We start from the raw sequence: 23,458 nt of genomic DNA on the forward strand, positions 1-23,458 counted from the left end.
CACAGGAACTGCAGTATCACACCATGAATTTCCTACATTACGAGTCAACTTGTCGAACTGAAATATCACTTATTACTAAACCTGCGTCGTTTACCAGTCTTGACAGGACATATTGTGTCAAAGTTAGATCATTTACCATATTGCATATAAGTTATTTACGATTATTCGTGTAACATGTAAGAAAAGTTGTTCACAACCGGGACACGCGCATAACAGATGAAAACAATATTATTTTGTCCAAACACTTCAACTACTTTGCGAGGGCGTAGCCGCTTGTCGCTGAAATTTTATTCGTAAACCAGCGCACCAGAAGTAGGTTGGAACTGTGTTGTTTGTACACTACAGATTTTCGCAGATATCTGCATTAATAAATTGTTCCATGTGGACCGGCCTTAACGAGAATCGTTGACCAGAAAGCCGGATTTGAGGTGTTTTTCGATCCAAATGCTGCTATTTTTCTGCCCAGATGTAAGCTGTGCACTCACATCTGACTAATTTTCTTCAGAGTTCTCTGCTCAAATTTCCTGTTCATGCGCTATGATTTGTCAGCGCAGATGTTTTTGTTTTTTTTTTTTTTTTCTTTTTTTGCAGAGAAAATTCGTATCATGTTGCCTTGCCTTAGACAGAGTGTCAAACGGTAATGAAAACTTGCGCAAACATTCCCTCACACCAGTGTTCCCAACAAGTGTTGAGGTGGAAACACAATTTGGCTCAATGTCATTCTACCTGTCGTAACAATCAGGTAAGTATTGAATCATAGACAGTATTTTTAATGGCGCTTCAACTCGTTGTCGGTATCATCTCTGATATGTTTGATTTGTGTCGTAGCCGTAATGGCGTATCGTGGGATCAAAGTTCCTGATCCTTTCACCTCTAAAACGACGCGAAATGAAAGGTTTGCCCAAATGTCAAAACAAGAGCAACTCATTGAACAGAAGAAACGTGAAATACAAGCTAAACTGGAAGAGCAAAAGAAGAAGGAAGCAGATGAAGCACTGAAAAAATTGCATGGCGTCTCAGGCAGTGGGAAAGCAGCAGCAAACAATAAAGTGTCTGCTGCCGCATCACTAAACAAAAGCAGTCAGAAGCAGAGTGCAAAGAGGTACGGTGTTTATGCCTTTTTTTGTCGTGCTTATGTAAATAACCCGTAGTCTCTGTTTGGTGTGGAGCCAAACATTTTGAGTTCTTATGTTTATTTGTAACATATATCCAGTTTTAGTCTTCAGATACAGGCGTAGGAACATTAACCTTTGTAATTCAGCATGGATTGGTCATAATGTGTGAAGAATTCATGCGAACCTTCCACATAACGCGGTACAAATGTCACATTCTTGTGTTTCTTTGAATGTTACCTATCAACAGAGCTTGTTCTCGTCGTGTTTATTCCACCGGCACCTTTAGCAAGAAATGAGGGTATTTTAAGTTATGCTCTACTGTGCTCAAATCATTCTGAATATACACATTTGCCTATAGTCACCACAACCTCAGTGTGAATACAAAGTTTATTTTTTCTCCCTATTTTGACTATTAGACATCCTTTATTGGAAATGTTCTAAATCCCATTGAAGGATTTGACTTAGTGACTGGATTTAATTCTGTTAAATATTTTTGACACCATCTCTTGTAAATATTTCACAAACCATTGCTACTTTGTCAGCCTATGATGTATGGTAGTTATGTAGGGCTATCAGAGTAATGTAAATCAACACATTGGAAGTAATGTTCAATATATCATGCGTAGTTTGTAAATAATGCACACTGCATATGTATCTCTATTATGTTAGGTCATTATGTTACACACTTTCTTATTTTATTCATTGAAGAATCACCTCACAATGGTGTAAGATTTGGCAAGGTAATACAGTGCAAATCAGTAAGCCAAAATATACAATACACTGTGTACATAATATGCTTAATGAGGAAAGGGCAGGTAGCCTATGGGAATAAGACTGGTGGTCAATGTGGCATTAATTAAGAAACCTTACTGCGATTTGCCTTAGGGAACCAGAAGAACCCGAATCAGGATGGCCGGATAGAAACTCCATCCTCCAAAATGTGATGTCAGTATCTTAACAGCTGCATTGCTTCATTCAATAATCCTCGTTGTATAATTTTCCTTGACTTATACACAGTTTGCTTCAGATAATTTGCTTCATGGATAACTTTTACTTGATTTTTATAGATAACATTGACTTGTTTTGTAATCATTTCCCTCAGTTAATGCAATACATCAACTATCCGAAATTTAACTTGTAATAAATCTCATTATTGTCTTCATTGATGTGCATAACTACATAATAGAATGGGTTGATAATTAGCTAAACAGTAAATCCGCAGTGTCGTATAATCAACTGCTCCGTGAGTAGCCTACTTACATATTGCCTCACCTATTCCAAATCTCCAAAATTATTCCATTACGCATTTCCTTGTCTGCCAGTGTTCAGTGAAGGAGTCTATGGCTATCTCAGTGCATTCTAATAGCTTGTGTTTGTGAATTTAGGAAATTTGATAGTGCAAATTCTTGTGTAAAAGACGACAAATGTCATATTTGTTGTTTTCATTCTTTATAGGATCTAGTTTTTGTAGTGTAGGTTCGCACCAGGAGCACCTCAGTTGTGTAATTTTGAAGAAGGGTCAGTGGAAGTGTCAGATTCCAACTGTCTGCTTTGACCCGCGATGCAAGGACATTGTGGTGTGTGACATCATTATGGCGTCAAGTTTATGAGTTGGTTGTGTTTGTAGACGTCGCCTGTTGTATTTGATGGTGCCATCTGGAGGTGTGTTTGTATTAGGTTCATTCAAATGTAACCTGGACAGTGCGTCTACCTTTGCCTTACACATAAGGTGAGAGACTGATCCATGCACACCGTGTGATGTTGCGTAGTGCCCCAGTGTGGTTTCATGTCGAAGAGAAGGTGGTCACACAAGTTACCATCCCCTACTGAACCACAAGGTCTCACTGCTTGTCAAGTTCCTGAAACGGAGAACTACCATTAGTACCCAGCATTATCAAGCCACTTTACAGAACCTTAGACAAGCTATCAAGTCGAAACACTGAGGAGGTTGTCCAATGGCATTATCCTCCTGCATGATAATGCCCGCCCACACACAGCCAATGTGGTGAAGACGGCATTGCATCAGTTTCGGTGGAAAACACTGGAACATCTGCCGTACAGTCCCGACCTTTCACCGTGTGACTTTCATGTGTTTGGACCTCTAAAACAAGCTATTCGCAGACATCAATTCACAATGGACGGCAAAGTGTGTTACTGAGTTCAGGCCTGGATCCGACTGCAGCCTGCTAGCTTCCTCAAGGATGGAATCAACCAACTACTGTCACAATAGGATAAATGTGCCAACAATTGCTGTGTTGTATGGGGTTCATTTGAGCCTTGGTGTTGCATGTGAATTCTTTGGCAGTGTTAGTAGTTCAACATGTGAGATTTGGAAGTTTATTCAGTGGGTTATGTATTAATATTTTTTATGTATGTGTTTGGTGTTTTCATTAGGTATTAATGGTTTGCTGTTTGTGGTGTGGTAAGACTTAATTTATTGTGTGGCTATACATATGACAATGAAATATAATAGTGCTATGTTGCATTCAGAGATGGGGAGGACATGTCCGTTATTTAATTCTTCCAGTTATTTGGACAGATCGCTGAGATTGTGAAGGGTAGTATTTGTCGTGAGAACATGAGGTTCACCAGAGTTCTGTCATGTCAGACCAGGGAGACCAGGGACGTGTACATGTGGCTTAGAGTGAGTGTGTGTGTGTTGGGGGGGGTTGGGGGGGGGAGGTTGGTTGGTTAGTTGGGGTGGCCAACGTAGTTTGCAGCACTCGAATTTGTTGGTGGTAAGATTAAAATTAAAGCACATTCAAAAAAAAAATTATATATATATATATATAAAATTATATATATATATATATATATATATATATATATATATATAATTTTTTTTTTTTTTATGTGTTTTAATTTATGTTTAGGTTACGGGAAATTACTGATTTCAGTTTTCGTAGTTTTAGTTGTAGGTATTGGTATTTTGGTATCGTCGGCTGTGATTGACCTATATAGGTCAAGAGAAGTGCCAAACTCCTGTGGATTTTGTTGGTGTAGTGGAACGTTGTAATTTCGTTTTTTCTTCATTTTGTGTGATTTGGGATTGTGGTATTTTTTACTGTTATATTTAGCTTTTCCCCCACCCTAAAACCCCAAATTTCCCATAGTTGTCCCTTTAGTTTGAGTGTATTTTTGGAGGGAGATGTTATTGTTTTATCTTTATGTATTTTCGTGTTTGCTCCTGTGTGTATGTAATGATGTCATAGGCGCCATATTGGAGATGCTTAGAATAGCCATTTCCGCCGTATTGATGATATCATGGGTCAAAGCAGACAGGTGGAATTGGACACTTCTGTAATCCCGTTTTGAACATAGTAACGTAACCACCCACACTCAGATTTCCTTGAGAGGTGCCAGTGTCCATCCGTGAACTGCCAGGAGAGTAGATTCTTTCTCTCTGCCAGTGTGCAGTAAACTAGTGTCAGTGACAGACTCATTTTTGTCTAATGGCATGTGTTTCTTTTTAACAAGTTTGATAGTGTAAATCCTTGTCTAAAAGACAGCAGGGTTCAGTTCTATCTTTTTTATATCTATTGTTTTCATTTGAATTTTAACAGCAGGCTGTATAGGGAGTGTGCATGCTGTCTGTGGATGCAGGAGGAGCTGGCCTAGTTCATACAAACAGCCAGCAGACTATTGGCTGCAATCAGCAGGCTGAAGTTTCTGGGTGTAGTGGTGATACAGAAACTGCTGTGTCACAAGCGACACTTCAATTGTTGCTTATTTCACCCATGGGCTGTGCTCCCAATGCACCTTCCAGCATAACCGATGCAGGCCAATTGTGCTCATTGCAGAGTGAGTGGCTTATTGTAGCATGTTTGCTTTGTATTGGGTGGAGAGTCAGTGTGGTGTCTGGCCTTGCCCACTTACTCTGTGAATGACAGGGGATCTCTGCTTCAGCAGGGTCTGAGCATACTCATGGGGAGGAGTTTGGTTGTTGTTATGAGCTCCATTGTCAGGTGCACTACAGATTCCCATCGGAAAATAGCATCCAGGTTTGGAAAGAAGTCAGTTGTGCACTCAGTATGTCTGCATCGGGGCCTTTTGTCTGAGAGATAGAGGATGCCTGCCTGTGGCTATCCAGGTGCAGTCATATCCAAGTTGTGAACTATCTTGGCACCAATGATGATTGTTGGTCTGGTTCTGAGGAGGAGGAGATTAGTGTTTAACGTTACAATGACAACGAGATTATTAGAGATGAAGCACAAGCTTGGATTAGGGAGGGATGTAGAAGGAAATCAGCCATGCCCTTTTGAAGGAACCATCCTGGCATTTGCCTTACGCGATTTAGGGAAATCGTGGAAAACCTAAATTGGGATGGTCGTTCATGGGTTTCAACTGTCATCATCCTGAATGTGTGTCTGATGTGCTAAACACTGCGCTGTACCTCTCAGTGATTGGGATCTGAGACCCATCATAATTTGTACAGGCAGCTGGTAGAAGTGGTAAAGTCTGCTGGACATCAGTCGTGGGATGCAAGCAGAGCTTACAGTTTGCAATGTAGTACCTAAAGTTGATTGAGGTTTTTTTGGAACTAACTGGAGGGCCTCAACCAAAGACTCAGTTGATTCTGTTAAAGTCTTGGTTACAGATTTCTGGATTTGTGTTGTGGGGTGTTGGATTGTAGAACTACTCTTGATAGTAGGTCACACATACAGTACACAGCTACTCTGGTAGCAGAGTACTTCAGACCATTCACAGAAAACCAGTCAGTGATGCTTTTAAGAACATTGTTTACCATTTCTTCTGTTTCTGTATGCATGATTAGGTAATGCTAGTGTTATGTGCTGAAAGAACTAATTCTGCACCTGAGCACAAGTTGTCAGGTCTTCGAAGTAAAAGCTCCAAAAAAGATTTACAGAATACAGGTATTGATGGCTCCAGTTATGCAAGTATCAATATATTTGGTTGTCTTTTCATGGAGTGCATAGGGGCCTGAAGATGGCAGTAATGAGATGCTGAAACTGGTTGTCTAAATAAAATAACTTCTTGAAACATACGGCTGTTTGGCAATTTTCCTTGGTAGCTATTTGGGCACTTATGCAGTTTAGCAGGTACGGAAAAAATTTTTCATTCCAAATGTATCTGGCTTGGAGAGCTTTGTGGGTGAATATGTAAAGTTTGTTGGTGATTGTACTTTGTATTTTCATAAATAAAGTGATCTGTAGCGTAGCCCACTTGAGGTTAGGTTGGGAGTTTTCTTTTTTGGAATGCGGCCGCGGCAGCGGCCGCCTATGATTTGAAAATACTGATTAGTTAGTGTATTACGCAATGTTGTGTCATCAGCAGCGCCGCGCTTATCGGGCAGAAGATATCGCCGACGGTCAAGGGAAAATGAAAATGGATGTTATATTCGAAATCAGCGCATCAGAATTCACTATATCGACAAAATATTGAAAAATAAAAAAATTTTAAAAAAATTTAAAACAATTTTTTTGATGTAAATAATTGACTGGGGCGAAAATAAATATCGTATTCGTAATCAGCGTATCAAATTCGACTATAATCGATCAAATTTTGAAAAAAATTGATAAATTTTTTCCGTACCTGCTAAACTGCATAAGTGCCGCTATTTGACCGGCCGCTGTCCCTTATTCACAATGAATGAACAGAGATTGAATTTGTTTGGTGTGATGAATGGTAGCTTGCTGTAGATGCAGAAAAATGTAGTTTAATATAAATGAGTAGAAAAAAACAAGCCTGTGGTACAGTGCCAGACTACAGGTCCAAAGGGCTTGAGTTTGATTTCCAGTCAGTCCTGGGATTTTTCTTGCTTATCAGTTATTTCACCTTGGCAGTGTTTGTTGTGAGAAATGCTCACATTAACTGTGGATTGGATCCATGTTAAGCTGTAGGTCCCCATATAACTGGCTGGGTAAGTCGGTTTAAAGGTGGGTGGAAGGCAGTGGCACTATCATCTAATAGCTCGTATTCATTTTTAACAAGTTTGAAAGTGCAAATCCTTTTCTAAAAGACAACAGGGTTCAGTTTTATCTTTTTTGTACCTATTGTTTTCATTCAAATTTCAACAGTAGGCTGGATAGGCAGTGTGCATGGGGTCAACAGAAACATCCGATCTCACGCGTCGGCTTTGACCCGTGACGTAAGGGTGTTGTGGTGTGTGACGTCATTACGGCGCGGAGTTTGGTTTGTGAGTGTGGTGTATTTGTAGATGTTGCCTCGTTGACGTTACCTTAGTAGGAGTTTTAGGGCCTGTAATATATAGTTTACCTTTTTACTGTACTTTTTGTTTTAACGTTGTCTATGAGGCTTTTATCAGTTTGCCATTAGATTGTTCAATCTTTATGGTCTATATGTTTTGTCGCTACTCGTTATGTCTAATGAATCAATATTGTTTTTTTCTTTTTTTTATTTGTTTCTTTTTATTATCTTTTGATTGACCTACACATTGATCTGTAGCGTAGCCCTGAATACGAGGTTAGGTTGGGAGTTTTTTTTTTTGGCCCCCCCTGCCTGGCCTTGAGTACCACTTGTTTATTATTATCTTTGTTTGCTATCAATGTTAGCAGATTGTTCTTGTGAAACCTTTGTGTGTGTTGTTTTTCTATGTGTTTTCGTCTTTGTGATACGTATGCAACGTTTCTATATCCGCCATATTGGAATTGTCGTTTCCGCTATATTTGTGACGTCATGGGTCAAAGCCGACGGGTTAGATCGGACGCTTCCGTATTTCCTGTGCATGCTATGTGTGAACGCAGGAGGAGTTCGCCTAGTTTACACAAACAGCTGAAGACTGTTGACTGCAATCAGCTGGCTGAAGTCATTGGGTGTAGTGGTGGCATAGAAACTGGCATGTCACATGAGGCACTTCAATTGTCACTTATTTCACCCATGAGCTCTGTTACCAAGGCACCTGTTTGTGGTCCAGCAGGTCCACGCCTAGTACAGCACTGTGGTGTTCAAAACTATCTCCAGATTGCTGACTGCTTTACTAACAGTGTTTGATGCTGTACTGGTGATGTGCTTACAGTCAAGGTAATTAAATACGTAGGTGAAACATTGCCACACTATATGTAATGGAACGAACATGTAATGTTGGTAGTAGGCAATGCGAATGGTAAACTTTGGCTTATTAGCAGAGTTTTAGTTTAGTGTAGCTCGTCTATAAAGGAGATTCTGTATAGAAAACTAGTGTGATCTGTTCTTGAGTACTGCATGAGTGTAAAGTGTATCCACCAGATCGGATTAAAGGAAGGCACTGAAGCAGTTCAGTGGCATGCTGCTAGATTTATTACTGAGAGGTTTGATTAACATCCGAGTATCACAGAGATGCTTTTTGAGCTCAAATAGAGATTTTTGGAGGGAAGACAACATTCATTTTTCGAAGCAGTATGTTGAGAAATTTTATAGAACCAGCATTTCCAGCCAACTGAAAATTATTGTACTGCTGCCAGTTTACATTTAGTGTAAGGACCTTGCAGATAACACAAATTAAGGCTCTTACACAGAGGCATATAGATAGATGTTTCTCCCTCACTATTTGTGAATGAAACAGGAAGGGGACTGACGAGTAGTGATACGAGGTACCCTCTGCCATGCACCGTATGGTTTTAGGGTGTAGAGGATGACAAACAGGAGGTATATGATCATTAACCAATGTACACTTCCATCAAAATGTATCCAAAGCAATTGGAAAAAAATTGTGTATACACGATCTTTTTAAAAGTAACTTCTTACTGACAGAACAGCAGTTCTGCTTTCAAAGAAATAAATCCCTCCCTGAAATGCTTTTTATTTGCTGGCCAGATAATAAATACATGTAATGAAAATCAGGTAGAAGTTATGTGTGGACCCCTTTCATTTTTCATAGTTTACCTATGGTATTTGTACATCAAATGCATCAAAATACTTGTCAGTGGACCCCAGGGGCTCATAACTCATTTGTGTGTGTGTGCGCGCCGGTGTGCGCGCGCGTTTGGCACACATGGGTCCCCTCCCTTCGTCGTACTCATCCCTTTTCCATGCTGCATGTCTTATCCTCCTATTCTTTCTCCCCCTCCCTGGGCCTGGTATTGGAAAACTTGGTGGCTTTCATTTTTGTCTCTCCCCCTCTCCCGGCCTGTCCTGACTTCTCCTGTCCTCCTCCTGCTTTGGTGTTTGAGGTCTACCTTTTTCTCTTTCTTCCTCCCTGTACATGCCTGAACGCTGGCTCACACATTTGATGCGTAAGGGTGACTGGGTAATGCATAACTCCCAGCATACGGGTCAACAGGTAGGGCTCGCACATACCCCCTGATAAAGGCCAGGCCCAGGGGGAGGGGTGATTGCCTGAGGTGTTACCTTCCCAACTGCCAACTGGTCCCTCTGTCTGGAGTTGGGGAGGTGTGGCCTGAGGTGTGAACAATCACCTAAGGTGTGTTTCCTCTCCTCTTTGGGGACCCCCAGTAGGAAGGAGTGCACCACTGGAGAGACGCTGCCAGTTATGGGGGGGTTCATCTGCCATGAGTACATCAACTCCATCGATGCAACCTCCATCTAATAAACAGAAATGGAATAAGGATAAAGACGTGATTAATCTTCCAGTTGCACTGTGCTGCCTCATGATTTCGCACACAGAAGGAAGTAAAATTTTTTCTACAATGAACTTGTTTGTAATTCAAAAAGATGAGGACATAGTTGCAGGCCCCTAAAGTCCTGCACTCGCTTATGCAGTGGAACTTTGCTTCTAGAGACAGACAGCACCTTTCAAGCCCAAAAACTGTTTAAAGCTTCACTCCTCCAAAGGTACCGTGTTCGTGCAGAGGCTCATCGAACACTGAATTCTTCATGTGGTGTCATATACATTTTGCTGCATGTTGGTATGACTGAGGTAGATGTACAACATTATCTGTCCGATCAGGGTATAACTGCAATCCATCGGGTCATGAAGATGGTTTATCCAGAATTCGTGCCTACTCGCACACTTTTCTTAGCTCTGAAGTCATCAATGCCGGACCGTACATAACAATCCCAATGCATTGCTACCATCGTAAGTGTTATAACCATACTTGCATGTCCTGTAAAAACACTTCCAAATGTGTAACTTATTGCAAGGATGTTCATGAGGGAGATTGCCTATCTCCTTCTCCCCACTGCATTAACTGCACTGGCAACCATGCCGCAATGCCCTGTGTACCTAGATGAGCGAGCCATTCAGGAGATAAAGGTAAAGGTACCCCTCAATGTTTCTTGCAAAATGTTAGCTAGCCAAAGCCTTGCATACACTATCTGACAGATACAGTACCTTTGTTGTTATGTCATGGCCCGCAAAAGATATGGCCACACAGACCTGTCTTCCGGTTCAGTGCTACAATTATGAAATCACCTAGCTCTGAGGTGACATCCTTACCTCCGTCCACTACTGTTGCTCAACCTACCAAAAAACAACTTTGCCCACACGAGTGAAGTCACTTGTGATACAATCAGAAAAACAGAAATGTAAAAAGAAATACTTCTGAGCTGACTTTTTTTGCACTCCTCAAGTCAGAAAACGTCTGGCTCCACGTCTGAAAAATGAAAAGGTGCTAAGAAGTCGAACAAAAACATACTCTCTTCCACTTCTCCAACTTGGAGATTCTCTACAACAGTGACACTGTGCGACACCTCTGTCCGATTGCTCTTCATTTTACCAGTGCGAATCACCAGTGGATTCTCCAGCCTCAGAACCTTGTAGTAGTCTGCTGTTAATATCTTGCACTTGAAAGCCACTGAATTAATTGTCTTGTATAAGGGAAACATCTCCTATCTTTTACTACAGCTGTTCTCGAATGGAACATTTGTGGCATCAGACCATAGAGGACACACTTAACAACTGCAATTGTAGTCACAGTGCCCAGTTGTTTTATACCTCCAAGAAATGAAATTATGGCCTCAAGACCACTTTGGCTTCTTACACTTCACTCCAATATGTTTCAACCAACCCTCCAAGGATAGAACTCCAGCTCATAGCGGAGTCGCAATGCTCATTTGGGATGTCATCCATAGCCAAATCATTTCATTGAACACCCAGCTACAAGCTGTTGCTGTCTGTCTTCCTCACCCCAGTTACACCTTTTCTCTTTGTAGTATATCTACATACCCCATCACCTGATCTGACCAGGGCAGACATACTGCAGCTTACCACTCAGCTCCCTCAACCCTTTTTGCTTCAGTGCCCACCATCCCATTTGGGACTGTCTGAGAACCTGCATGAGAGGCTCTCTCTTCACAGATATCCTCAGCTTGCTTACTCTCATTTCTCTCAACACTGGTGAACCCACATTTCTTTCAGCTTCCACACACACTTTCTTGCACCTGGATCTCTTATTCCGTAATGCACAGCTTGCCCACCATCTAGAGTGGTCCATCCTCTGAGACACACACTTGAGTGACCATTTCCTGTGTGTAATTCATCTGCCAACTCCTGTCCTATCTGTGTGCAAGACCAATTGGCACCTATCTAAAGCTGACTAGTGGCTCTGCTTCGATGAACAACATATCCTCAGCAGTGATGATAAGAAAGAATACCTTATGAATGATATCCTTAGTGCCACAGAATGTACCATCCTCCAAATGTCTTGCTTACTGCGACGTATCCCAGTTCCCGAGTGGTTGGAGGAATGCCACAATGCAATTCATGCATGAAGACATGTTCTCCAGTTCTTTGAACACCATCTCACAAAGCAGTGCTATATTCATTATAAACAGTTGCATTCAAAGTGTCATCGCATTATCAGGGATAGCAAAAAAGCTAGTTGGTTCTCTCTTACTAATTCTGTTAACTGCTTCACTCACTCTTCTGTTGTTTGGGGTAACCTGTGTCAGATTTCTGGAAACAAGGTATATCTCCCAATTCATGGCCTGACAGTGGTGAACAATGTCAGTGTGAACCCTAGTGATATTTCCAACACCTTGTGTTGGTACTTTGATGAGATCTCGAACTCTGCCTGTTACCATCCCTCCATCCTATCTCGGAAACAAGCAGAGGAGACTTGGTAGATATCTGTCCCCCTCAGAATCTTGATTGCTACAATACTGTTTTTACTATGCGGGAGTTTGAACATGCTCTCAGCTCATCATGATCCTCTGTTCCAGGACTGGGCAATTGGTGCCTTGAATCTCAGTATTTGCTAACAAATGCACAATGTGGATTTTGTAAGCACCACTCTCCAGTTGATCATCTCGTCACTCTCTCAACCCACATTATGAACAATTTTCTGCAGAAACGCCAGGTTGTAGCTGTGTTTTTAGATTTTGAGAAGGTTTAGGATATCTGTTGGAGGACAGGCATCCTCCATACAATGCACATGTGGGGCTTCCGAGGTCATCTGCATCATACCATTCAGGAGTTTTTAAAAGACTGGGTTTTTAAGGTATTTGTGGGTTCGACTTTGACGAACACTTTTATTCAGGAGAATGTGGTGCCTCAGGGCTCTGTGCTGGGTGTAGCTCTATTTCCCATAGCAATTAACCCTATAATAGACAGTCTCACCAGAGGCATCTCAGGGTCTCTCTTCGTCAGTGACTTTGCAGTCTATTGCAGCTCTCAGCTGAACTGTTTACTTGAGCAACAATTTCAGTGATGACTCTGCCGTCTTTTCTCATGGAGCATCAACAACAGCTTCCCTTTTGGCACAGTCCACCATCTAGGCATACATTTGGCCACTGGAGTTTTGTACACTATCTCAGTTGTGAGTGTCTGTGAAGATTCTACCAAGCTGTTGTCATACTGGCATGGTGTTCTCCTCAGCAGGCAAGCAAGCTGTCTGTCCTCTGTGCCTAATCATCCATCCTATGCATCCTCTTTTGATGACTCCCTTGACTGCCAATACAAGATAAGCCCAACTTTTTTGTTGCATCCTAGAGTTTGCTTTCATATTCTGCTTTGGAAACTTAACCTTAAATTACCTGCCACTTTCCCAAAGGGTGAGAGTCCTTCACAACCTTGGCTTTGTGCAGAGATCTGCATTCACCTTGGACTTAGTTGGCTTCGCAAGTACACTACTATAGATTTGATCAATCACTGTAAGTTTCTCGAAGTTTGCATGCAACTTGGAAACAGCACATTTGTCTACAGTGATGGCTCAAAGACTGATCATGGTGTCAGTTGTGCTATTGTTGTTAGCAACAAACACTTGATACTGTCTTTGAGACCAGTGCTCGATTTTCACTGCAGGGCTTTCCTCCCTCTATTAGGCCACCCAGTACATCTGACAGCACAGGCTTCTGAAGTGTGTATTATGTTCAGATTCACTTACTGCTCTCCACAGCGTCTGTGTACTGTACACATACTATCCCTTAATACAATGAATCAATGAATGCCTCCACTCACTCGCTGATGTTGGAGCCAGTGCGATGTTTATGTGGGTCCCTGGTCACATCATAGTGTCAGGGAATGAACCTGCCGATGCTGCTGTCAAGACTGTAGTCTGACTACCTAGACCTTCTAGCTATTCTGTCCCTTCAGATGATATCTGTGTTGCTGCGCTTGGGAACATTGTTCCTTTCTGGCATGAACACTGATCTTTGCTAAATGGGAGCAACCCTCCAGGGTGCTCACTGTTCTTTTGTGAGTGTGTGCATGGCATACATGTGGCCCAAGCTATTGCAGACTGTTCTTCCTTACCGGGTTGAATTTCCTTTCCTGCGCCCCTCCCTCCCGGTCCTTGCTTCTCCCCCTCTCCCCCTCTGCCCCCTCCTACCCCTCAATCGGTGTTCTTATTTACATTAACCTGGCTATCTACCTGGTTTTCCTGTACTCATTTCAGTTTTGTTCCCCTTGCATTTTCTCTGTCCCCATTTGGGGTTTGACCTCCACTTCTAAATTTTCTCTTCATAGTGTGAGCCATTTAGGAAGAACTCACTCCTTAGCATCTACAGTGTGGCTTCTTCTCCCTCTCTTCCTTCCTTCCCCTGTTCCTTCTCTGATGTAGCCCACTCACGCCTCACTATGTCACCATCATTTGTAGCAGTCCATTGATGGAACTGTTATCAGCCACCATGCCAGACACCCCTTGTTGTAGTGGGAAGGCACCCGTGGGAAGAGCCCCTGATTGGAGTGGGTGGTATTCGGGTGGATGCTTTGCACATGAAGGATATCAAGCTCCAAAAATCTGGCCATTCTCGTATGGCTGTCGCTTTGAGTAATAACAGATCATTGAATGCTGCTTTTTTTTTTACCCTGTGACGTTCTCTTCCCTGGCTACACCCTTGGAGGAGGGCCAGGCTCTTCGGCTTGGGGTTAAACACTTACCACTACCTGGTCTGTACTAGGACAGACAGGGACACATTCACTGCCACAAAACCGTTATTTTTTGTGTAAAATAGCAAAGACAAGTTTAGGGAAGTGGAGTCTCACAGTAAGGTGCAGTGGGTTCCCTGTTGATCAAAATGTATTCTGCCACACAATCTGCAGCCCCTCATGCTTATAATCATCTTGGTGATGTCCCCATGTCCATGACACCTCACCAGTGTTTGAATATGGTCCATGGAGTCATTTATCATAAGGATCTCATCCTTCAAACTAATGAGGGGGAACCCTTTGCCAATCTGGAATGATGGGGTCTTCATTTTGTGCGGCGTATGCGGAAAGGTCGTAAGTACAACCACACCAACACCGGCGCCTGTATTCTCGCTTTCGAAGGAGATACCCTCCTAGAGAAGGCCAAGGTTATGTGTTATCAGTATGATGTGAAGCCGTATGTCCCGCCACCCATGAGATGCTTTAGGTGCTTGCGTTTCTAGCACGTCTTCGCAGTGTATGGGGGACGCTCTTTGTGGTGACTGTGGACAACCATTCCATGAAGGGAGTGCCTGTGTTCCACCACCCATGTGTAAATTGTCACAACCCTCACTCTCCAACGCTCATCAGTTTGCTCGGCTTATAAGAAGATGCAAGTGTATAAGTCACTGGATTGTTTATCTTACACTGAGGCTTGTCAGAAATTTGAGCAACTTCATCCGTATCAATGACTTTTACTTTTGCCTCTGTAGCATTGTTTCCCCCCCTTTCCTCTTCCTTACCCAGGTCTCGTCTCCCTCTTCTCTCCCTCTCCCCTGTGGTTCCCTGCCCTCCCCTCTGCATGCCTCTCCCCTTCTCCATCCAAAGAAGTTGCCCCATTCTTTGACACCTGCCAGTGGTGGGGCTCCCTTCCAGGACCCCCTCAGCGTTTCTCAGACTGGAGGCCTGCTACCACAACTCAGCCATGAGACGCATAGTCTTCGCACCCAAAGGTCGTCAGCTTTCTTTTGCTTCATGATCTTGCAGAAGTCTGCTCTCCCTCTGTGCCCTGCCCTCCTCTACCTATGAAAGAGAAGAAAAAGAAACATAAGTCACAGGACAAGGCCCCTGCTGGTGCCCCCCCCCCCACCCCCAAACTGCCATCTCCGCCCTAGAAATCTGAGTCCGACATCTTATTTATGGGTGTCACTGTGTCATTGGGGATGGATGGTGGCCTGGCAGTGTAGTTAGCTCGAGCTCATTCGCCTCCCATTTGGATACCCGCTCCACGCTTATTCAGTGGAACTGTAATGGATACCACTGTCACCTCCCAGAGTTGCAATCCCTTACTGCCTTTTACTCGGCAGCTTTCATTCTCCAGGAATCTCATTTTACTGATGATCACTCACTGACACTTCATGGGTTCCGTGCTTTCTGTTGGAAACGGGTCGGCCCTTTGAGTGCTTATGGCGGCATCTGCATGTTGGTCTGTAAGGATATTGTTAGTACATGTGTCCCACCTCATAAACCATTGGAAGCAGTTGGACTCTGCCATCACGGTTTGCAATCTCTATCTCCCTCCTGACAGACCAACTACATCTGTTACCCCAACTGCCGTCCTTCAGCAGCTTCCCCCTTCCTCCCTTCCTCCTCCTTGGAGATTTTGGTATGCATCATCCTTTGTGGGGCAATGCTTCGTCATCTAGTCGTGGGCTTGTCATTGATCAATTACTTGCGGACCACGATGGGTGCCTTCTTAATGATGGTTCCCCTACTCATTTTAGTGCTGTATATGGCTCTTTTTCTGCCATTGATCTTTCACTCTCTTCCCCTCTCCTTGTTCCTTCCTTACACTGGTTGCCACACAATGACATCTGTGATAGTGACCACATTCCATTGATTCTCTTGTTCCCTTCCAGCCTGTGCTGACCAGGTTACCCCACTGGGTTTTCCATCATGCTGATTGGTCTCTATATAGATACCAGGTCATGTTTCCACCCTCTTTGTCAGATTATATTGATGAAGTTGTCCATGATCTGTCCAATAAGATAATCTGTGCTGCCAGTATTGCTGTTCCCCACTTGACAGGCCTCTTTCTCTGTCAGCCAGCTCCGTGGTGGAACATGGCCATTGCGACTGCTACCCATTATCGTCATCGTGCCTTGCAACATCTTAAGTGGCACCAATCCTCCACCGGTCTTATTACCTTTAAATGTCTGTGTGTCAAATCAAACAGAGCAAACAGGTGTTATGGGAATGCTTTGTTTCCTCTCTAGTTACTCCTGTTCCTTCGTCATGGGTGTGGGTTACACCCCCTACCTTCCAAGGTTCTAAGCAGTAGTCTTCCATTCTAGGCCTTGCCCTTCCAGGTGGCCTTTGTTCAGATCCATCCTTTCTCATGGAACACCTCATGACCCATTTTGCAACGACATTGGCATCAGCCTCCTATCCAGCTGCCTTCCTCCTCTGGAAACAGTGAGCTGAAGCTTCCCACTTATGTTTTACCTCTTGTCAGATGGAATCGTACAATGAACCTTTTACTGAATGGGAGTTTCTTCTGACCCTCTCTTCTTCCCACAATTCAGCTCCTGCTCCTGACTCCAGTCATAATGAATTGCTTAAACACCTCAATCCTCCACAATGCCAATATCTCCTCCAGGTATTTAACTGTATGTGGCGCCAAGATATTTTTCACTCTCGGTGGAGGGGATAGTATTGTGGTTCCTGCCCTTAAGCTTGTCAAGGATCCGTTGTCCCTTGATAGTTACCAGCCCATTAGCATGACCAGTGTTCCCTGCAAATTACTAGAATGGATGATGGCTCATTGGCTCAGGTCTTTTTATCTCGGGACCTTTTATCTCCTTAGGAGTGCGACTTTTGGGAGGGACGGTCTCTGATTGATCATCTGCTTCGATTGGAAACCACAATTCGGTAGGCATTTTCTTATTGCCATCTTGTTGCAGTTTTCTTCCATCTTCGTAAGGCCTACGACACGCTTGGTGCCATCACATCGTACTTACACGTTCCATGAGTGGGGTCTTCAGGACCCCATCCTTATTTTTATTTGTCACTTCCTGTCCCACCAGTTCTTTGGAACTGTTCTCAGCTGTCTGCAGATACAGGAGAATGGCTTTTCATAGGTCTCCATATTACATGTCCTTTTCTAATCGCTATTAATAGGCTTGTGGTTTCTGCTGGACTGTTGGTCACCCCTGCTCTGTATGTGGATGACTTCTGCATTTGGGCTAGCTCCCACGCAGTGCCCTCTGCAGAATGACAGCTCCAGGGTGCCATCCACAGTGCTTCCATGTGGACACTCTCACACAGTTTCCATTTCTCTCTCCTTCTCTCAAGGGTGGCACATTTCTGTTGCTGTACTATGCTCTGTCCTGATCGAGAGCTCTACCTTGATGCACAACACCTGACCGTGATTCCCCAGTTTCATTTCTTGGGTCTTCTTTTTGGCAACAAGCTTACTTGGTTGCCTCATATCCATCATTTGAAGCCCTTCCATGCTGCTCCTCTTGGTATTGGTTCACCAATGTGGTATCCGTTTAGCCACCAATGCCTTTCTCACTAGTCCTGTTGATAGTCTTCTGGTTGAACTTGGGATCCCTCCCCTTTAGATTTGGTGGTCCCAGCTCCTGGTTTCCGATGCCATTACTATTCGTTCCTCACCTGATTACCCTCCTATTCTATTCTTTTTGCAGCTTTGGGCCATCACACTCCTGCTGCCCACCCTCGGGTGGGTTTATCAGTTGGGCTTCACCTCGCTTCTCTCCACTGTGACTTCCATCTCCCCTTCTTGTCCTCTTCCTCGTGCTCTCTCCAACCCCCCCCCCACCCCCCCCCCCCCCCACCCTCACTCACCCCCCTCCCTTTGATTAGTTCCTCAGCCACAGATTCATATGGACCTCTTCTGGGGTCTGAAAGCCTCCATCACTCCAGTGGTGTTCCGTTGTTTGTTCTGAATGCTGTTACGGCGTTTTACTATGGAGTTGTTTTTTACACTGATGGCTCTAAATTCGCTATCAGATGGGATGTGCCTTCACGTCTTCTGTTGGCACGGAACACTAGCTGTTGCCTGCCACACATGGGGTATTTACTGCAGAATTCATGGCTATCTATAGGGCCCTCTGTTTTATTAAATGGTCCTCCCTGACCCGCACTTTGTTATGTACAGACTCAATGAGTGGCCTTCAGGCTATTGCTTGGTGTTTTTTGTGCCAACACTTGATGTATGCCATCAATGACCTTCTCGCTGATCTTGGTGATGCTGCATATTTGGTCGACTTCCTTTGGGTTCCTGGCCATGTGAGTGTACCAGGAGTGGGAATCTACCATCCTTTGCCATCTTTCTATTGGACATCGAGCCACCCCCCCCCCCCCACCCCCTCCCGTGTTGTAGTTGTGGGTCTCAGTTCATGGTGATCCATATTTTGATGGACTGCCCCACCCTTTGGCCCTTCACACTAAGTATGCCATCCCACCTTTCTTGTTTAGGGTGTTAGCCTACAACCCTCACCTGGTTACATCTGTTCTCAATTTTTTTCTTCTTTTTAAGTGATTTACAATCACAGGTATAAGTCCTTGAATTTTTTCCTGGAATTTGAATCTCAGTAAGTATAGGCATTATTTATGGAGGCCTTGACCTTGCCTCCCCATCGGCCAGGTTCTCGTCTCCTTTTAAATACTTTTTCCCAGTCTGTTGTGCTGTTTTGTTTCCTCTTTTATTGTGTCTTCTTCTCCTGGTGTTGTCTCCATTGTATCATGATAATGGTATGGCACAGTGTGGGTGTCGTGCCACACGTGTGTAGCTTTTATGGGGCATCCCTGCTCTCCCCATTTCCACCCACCCCCTCCTGTTCTTTTGTCTTCTTGCTGCCCTGACGTCCATCTTCCCCCTTTGTTTGCACGTTATCCCTTCCCCATAACTGGACTGTGCTGTTTTCCCTTGATTTCTGCCATCCTAGAACATGGGATTGCCGACCTTGCTATTTGGTCCCCTCCCCTATATGGGAAAAGTCTCCGGGAAATTAAACCCCTTCCAGTGGCTTGGATGACTTCCTCTTGCCCCTCTAGTTGTGAGGAGAAACTTTTAGTTCAGCTGCATATTGGGCACTGTCATTTCAGTCACTGTTATTTGTTAAGTGAGACCCCCACCACTCTGTGCCTTCTGCAAACAACTGTTGACAGTGCACCTTTTTCTGAACCAATGCCTATTTTATAACAATTTACGTTTTAATGTATATTTGCCATCTGAATTATCAGATATTCTAGCAGATACAGCTTGAGCTGTACATTACGTTTTTCTATTTATTCTTCGTGGTAGGATGGCGAAGGAAGTTTAATTTTCTATCATGATTGTCCTGGCACTCTTGAAGAGCCTTGCCTGACAGGGACCACACACATTTTGCCTGTGATTACATAGTGAAAACTTGTACTTTTTACTTTCTTAGCCTGAACATAAATGTCGTAAGATGCCTACACGTTTTTAGAGCCATATTCTGTATATCTTCATCTTTGCATGCATCAAATGATTTGGGTGTAATTATGCATTATAACTTTCAACAACTGATGTAAACATGACAAAGAATTTGATGTGGCAAAGTGTCATGTTTCATATCTTGTCATTCCTGGCACTTGCATCAAATTCTTTTACACAAATTGTTAAACCCAGCATACAAAAGCTCTGCTTTCCATGCTAGAGGGCACTTAATAGATTTAAAGTAGCTTACTTAAAACTTCAAAAATTAGAGATCACTAAGTAACAAAATAACACCACAATCCTTAATTTATGTGCATATAACAGCATAATCTGTAAATATATTCCAACTATTTTCTTCAGCACCAGTATCCCAATGATTGTCAGCACATGGGATTTTAGGTGGTGTAACTGTCGGGAGGTTCATTGTTTCTGTTGTAGTGAGATCCCATCTGTCATCCAAAGTGACTTTTTACCTTTAGGTCATTTGACATAGGGGCCCCAGTTCAGTGACCTTCACTTCGTTGGAAGTTGTGTGGAATGTACCTAAGGAGATTTGTTTGAACTTCTACCAAGAGTGAGAGATTTATACCAAATAAATTAACAAACGACAGAGCTGATCCTCATTGGTACACAAAACGGGTTAGAACACTGTTGCAGAAACAACGAAACAAACATGCCAAATTTAAACAGACGCAAAATCCCCAAGAGTGGCGATCTTTTACAGAAGCTCGAAATTTAGCACAGACTTCAATGCGAGATGCTTATAACAGTTTCTACAATGAAACTTTGTCTCGAAACCTGGCAGCAAATCCAAAGAGATTCTGGTCGTATGTGATGTATGTTAGCGACAAGAAACAATCAATACCTTCTCTGCACTATAGCAATGGAGGTACTATCGAAGACAGTGCTGCCAAAGCAGAGTTACTGAACACAGCCTTCCGAAATGCCTTCACAAAAGAAGACGAAGTAAATATTCCAGAATGCAAATTTAGAACAGCTGCCAACATGAGTAATGTAGGAGTAAATATCCTCGGAGTAGTGAAGCAACTTAAATCACTTAATAAAAGCAAGTCATCTGGTCCAGACTGTATACCAGCTAGGTTCCTTTTGGAGTATGCTGATGCATTAGCTCCGTACTTAACAATCATATACAACTGTTTGCTCGACGAAAGATCCGTACTCAAAGACTGGAAAGTTGCATAGGTCACACCAATATTCAAGAAAGATAGTAGGATTAATCCACTAAATTACAGGCCCATATTGTTAATGTCGATGTGCAGCAGGATTTTGGAACATATGAACATTATGAATTACCTCGAAGAAAACTGTCTATTGACACACAGTCAGCATAGGCTTAGAAAACATCGTTCCTGTGAAACACAACTAGCTCTTTACTCACATGAAGTTTTGAGTACTATTGGCAAGGGATTTCAGATTAATTCCATATTTCTGGACTTCCGGAAGGCTTTTGACACTGTACCACACAAGTGGCTTGTAGTGAAATTGTGCACTTATGGAATATCATCTCGGTTATGTATGAGACTGGATTTGTGATTTCCTGTCAGAGAGGTGACAGTTTTTAATAATTGACAGAAAGTCATCAAGTAAAACAGAAGTGATTTCTGGCGTTCCCCAAGTAAGTGTTGTAGGCCCTTTGCTGTTCCTTATCTATGTAAACGATTTGGGAGACAATCTGAGCAGCTGTTTTCGGTTGTTTGCAGAGGACGCTGTCGTTTACCGACTGATAAAGTCATCAGAAGATCAAAACAAATTGCAAAATGATTTAGAAAAGATATCTGAATGGTGCGAAAATTGGCAATTGACCCAACACGCAGAAAATGTTGTGGAGAAGGCTAACCAAAGACTGTATTTTATTGGCAGGACACTTAGAAAATGTAGAAATGTAACACCTTTCAGTTCCATGTACAAGTTTTTGTAGTTATGAGAGCTATTTTCACAACAACCACATTCTTTGCGACTGGAAAGTGTGAGAAATATTAAAGCTTGGCAAGGCATTATTCCCGATGTATTGGAACTATGATTCTGGTATATGACAGCTTTCTGCACAGAATACAGAAATAACATGAATGAGATTCATTTCCAGGCTTGATGAAAATCTTGTCATAGATTTTTTTCCCCATCTTTTAACAAGGAATATATAGTTAAGTAGAGGGCACTGGAAAAAAGTCATTTGTCAGTGCATTGTCCATCTACCTGTCAGTAAGTTATCATCTATTCCTCCATATTACCGAAGTTGACAAATTGTGCATTATGTTATACTGCATGTTGTAAAATTGATGTCTTTGATTTTGCAATATTTTACTCCACTTAAAAGAGCACATTTAAATTTATCAGAAATACTTATTTTCATTTTGGTACCATTTAAGTTAAGATGCAAAAATTTGACTTAAATTTTTTATTGTTTCAGCAATGCATTTAAATTCTGTTTCCCATTTTACAAAATATGTTTGAACCATTGTAATTCTACAGATCCTATGTTTTATTGAATATATGAAACAAGGAGTTTATGATTCTAAGACAGACTACTGCCCTCATTGTAGTGACTGAAACTATCAGCATTGAATTTGTTATATTAAATTGAAAGAATATCGAATCATTGCAGGTTTGAAAATGTTAATTAATCTATGCTTTTTAACTGTGTGTTAGGTTTACAGAGGCCTAAAAGCTGAGAGACTTTCCTTCACAACATGTACTACATAATGCTGGGATGAAGATATACTTTCACCATGAAGCACTAATCTTAACATTGCGTCAGGAACAGTGACTTTTCAAAACTGATATTTTTGTATGTTTCTAGTTCTGAAGAAAGTGGCCTATGTGAAAATGAATCTAGTACCTATATCAAGTTTCAGATGGAACTGAAACTTGGTAAAGTTCTTACTGGTCCATTAGGTACATTCTATATAAATTTCAACAGAATTGAAGGTGGATGACCTGGAAGAATCTTTCACTGTGTGCATGTGTATGGAAAGGGGAGTGCAATACTGAGTAATGTTATGGCTGCTCCGTCAGTGGACTCTGTATTCACTGTGGCCTTTTCTAATAGAATTGCCCCCATAGCTTGGTACAAGTTGCTTAAAGAGAATGCTTCTTGTATATGAGGGCTAAATTGTTGGACACACCAGTAACTTCTACCATCAAAGAAAAATGCAGTTTAATTTGACAACTCCACAGCCAAAGGCACTTAATAATATTCCCCAATAAGAGCGACGGTGCTCTTGTACTTCTCCCCAGAAAATTGTTGTAATAATTATTACCATTTTGTTGTGGAGCTCTGTGCCTCGTTAATTAGCTTAATGTATTATCCTTTGATACAATTCACAGTATTTTGTCAGCTTTTCTAACTGCCTAAACTTAACCTGCCTTCAACCAAAAGCTTAATTTGAACACCAGAAAGCTGTACTCTGCCTGATCCTGTTGTAGTTGATATGCACATGCCTTTTTCTGACCTTTTGAACTAACACCCATCCAGTTTTAGAGAGACCTGTAGTTTAATGTGGGCTCCAAACCATTTGAGCAACTTGGGTAACTTGAGTCATTTCACATGTACATTTCATTGGTAGAGATGAAATACATCTTGGGACTAACAGGGAAATTTCAGATTTGTTGTGTGACACTGAACCAATCCAT

General features: G+C 42.4%; 1 protein-coding gene across 2 annotated transcripts in view; it reads left to right on the top strand.

Moving 5' to 3' along the window:
• Window positions 1-591: 591 nt before the first annotated feature.
• LOC124804702 (SURP and G-patch domain-containing protein 1) overlaps window positions 592-23,458 on the top strand; it is a 152,409-nt gene continuing 129,542 nt past the window's right edge. For both annotated transcript variants that reach the window (XM_047264960.1, XM_047264961.1), the window contains exons 1-2: window positions 592-742; window positions 829-1,102. In XM_047264960.1, the coding sequence (XP_047120916.1) occupies window positions 834-1,102 (269 nt within the window). In that variant the 5' untranslated portion in view covers window positions 592-742; window positions 829-833. The remainder of the gene's footprint in view (window positions 743-828; window positions 1,103-23,458) is intronic.

The sequence above is a fragment of the Schistocerca piceifrons genome, chromosome 7 (assembly GCF_021461385.2).
Source record: "Schistocerca piceifrons isolate TAMUIC-IGC-003096 chromosome 7, iqSchPice1.1, whole genome shotgun sequence".
Taxonomy (NCBI): domain Eukaryota; kingdom Metazoa; phylum Arthropoda; class Insecta; order Orthoptera; family Acrididae; genus Schistocerca; species Schistocerca piceifrons.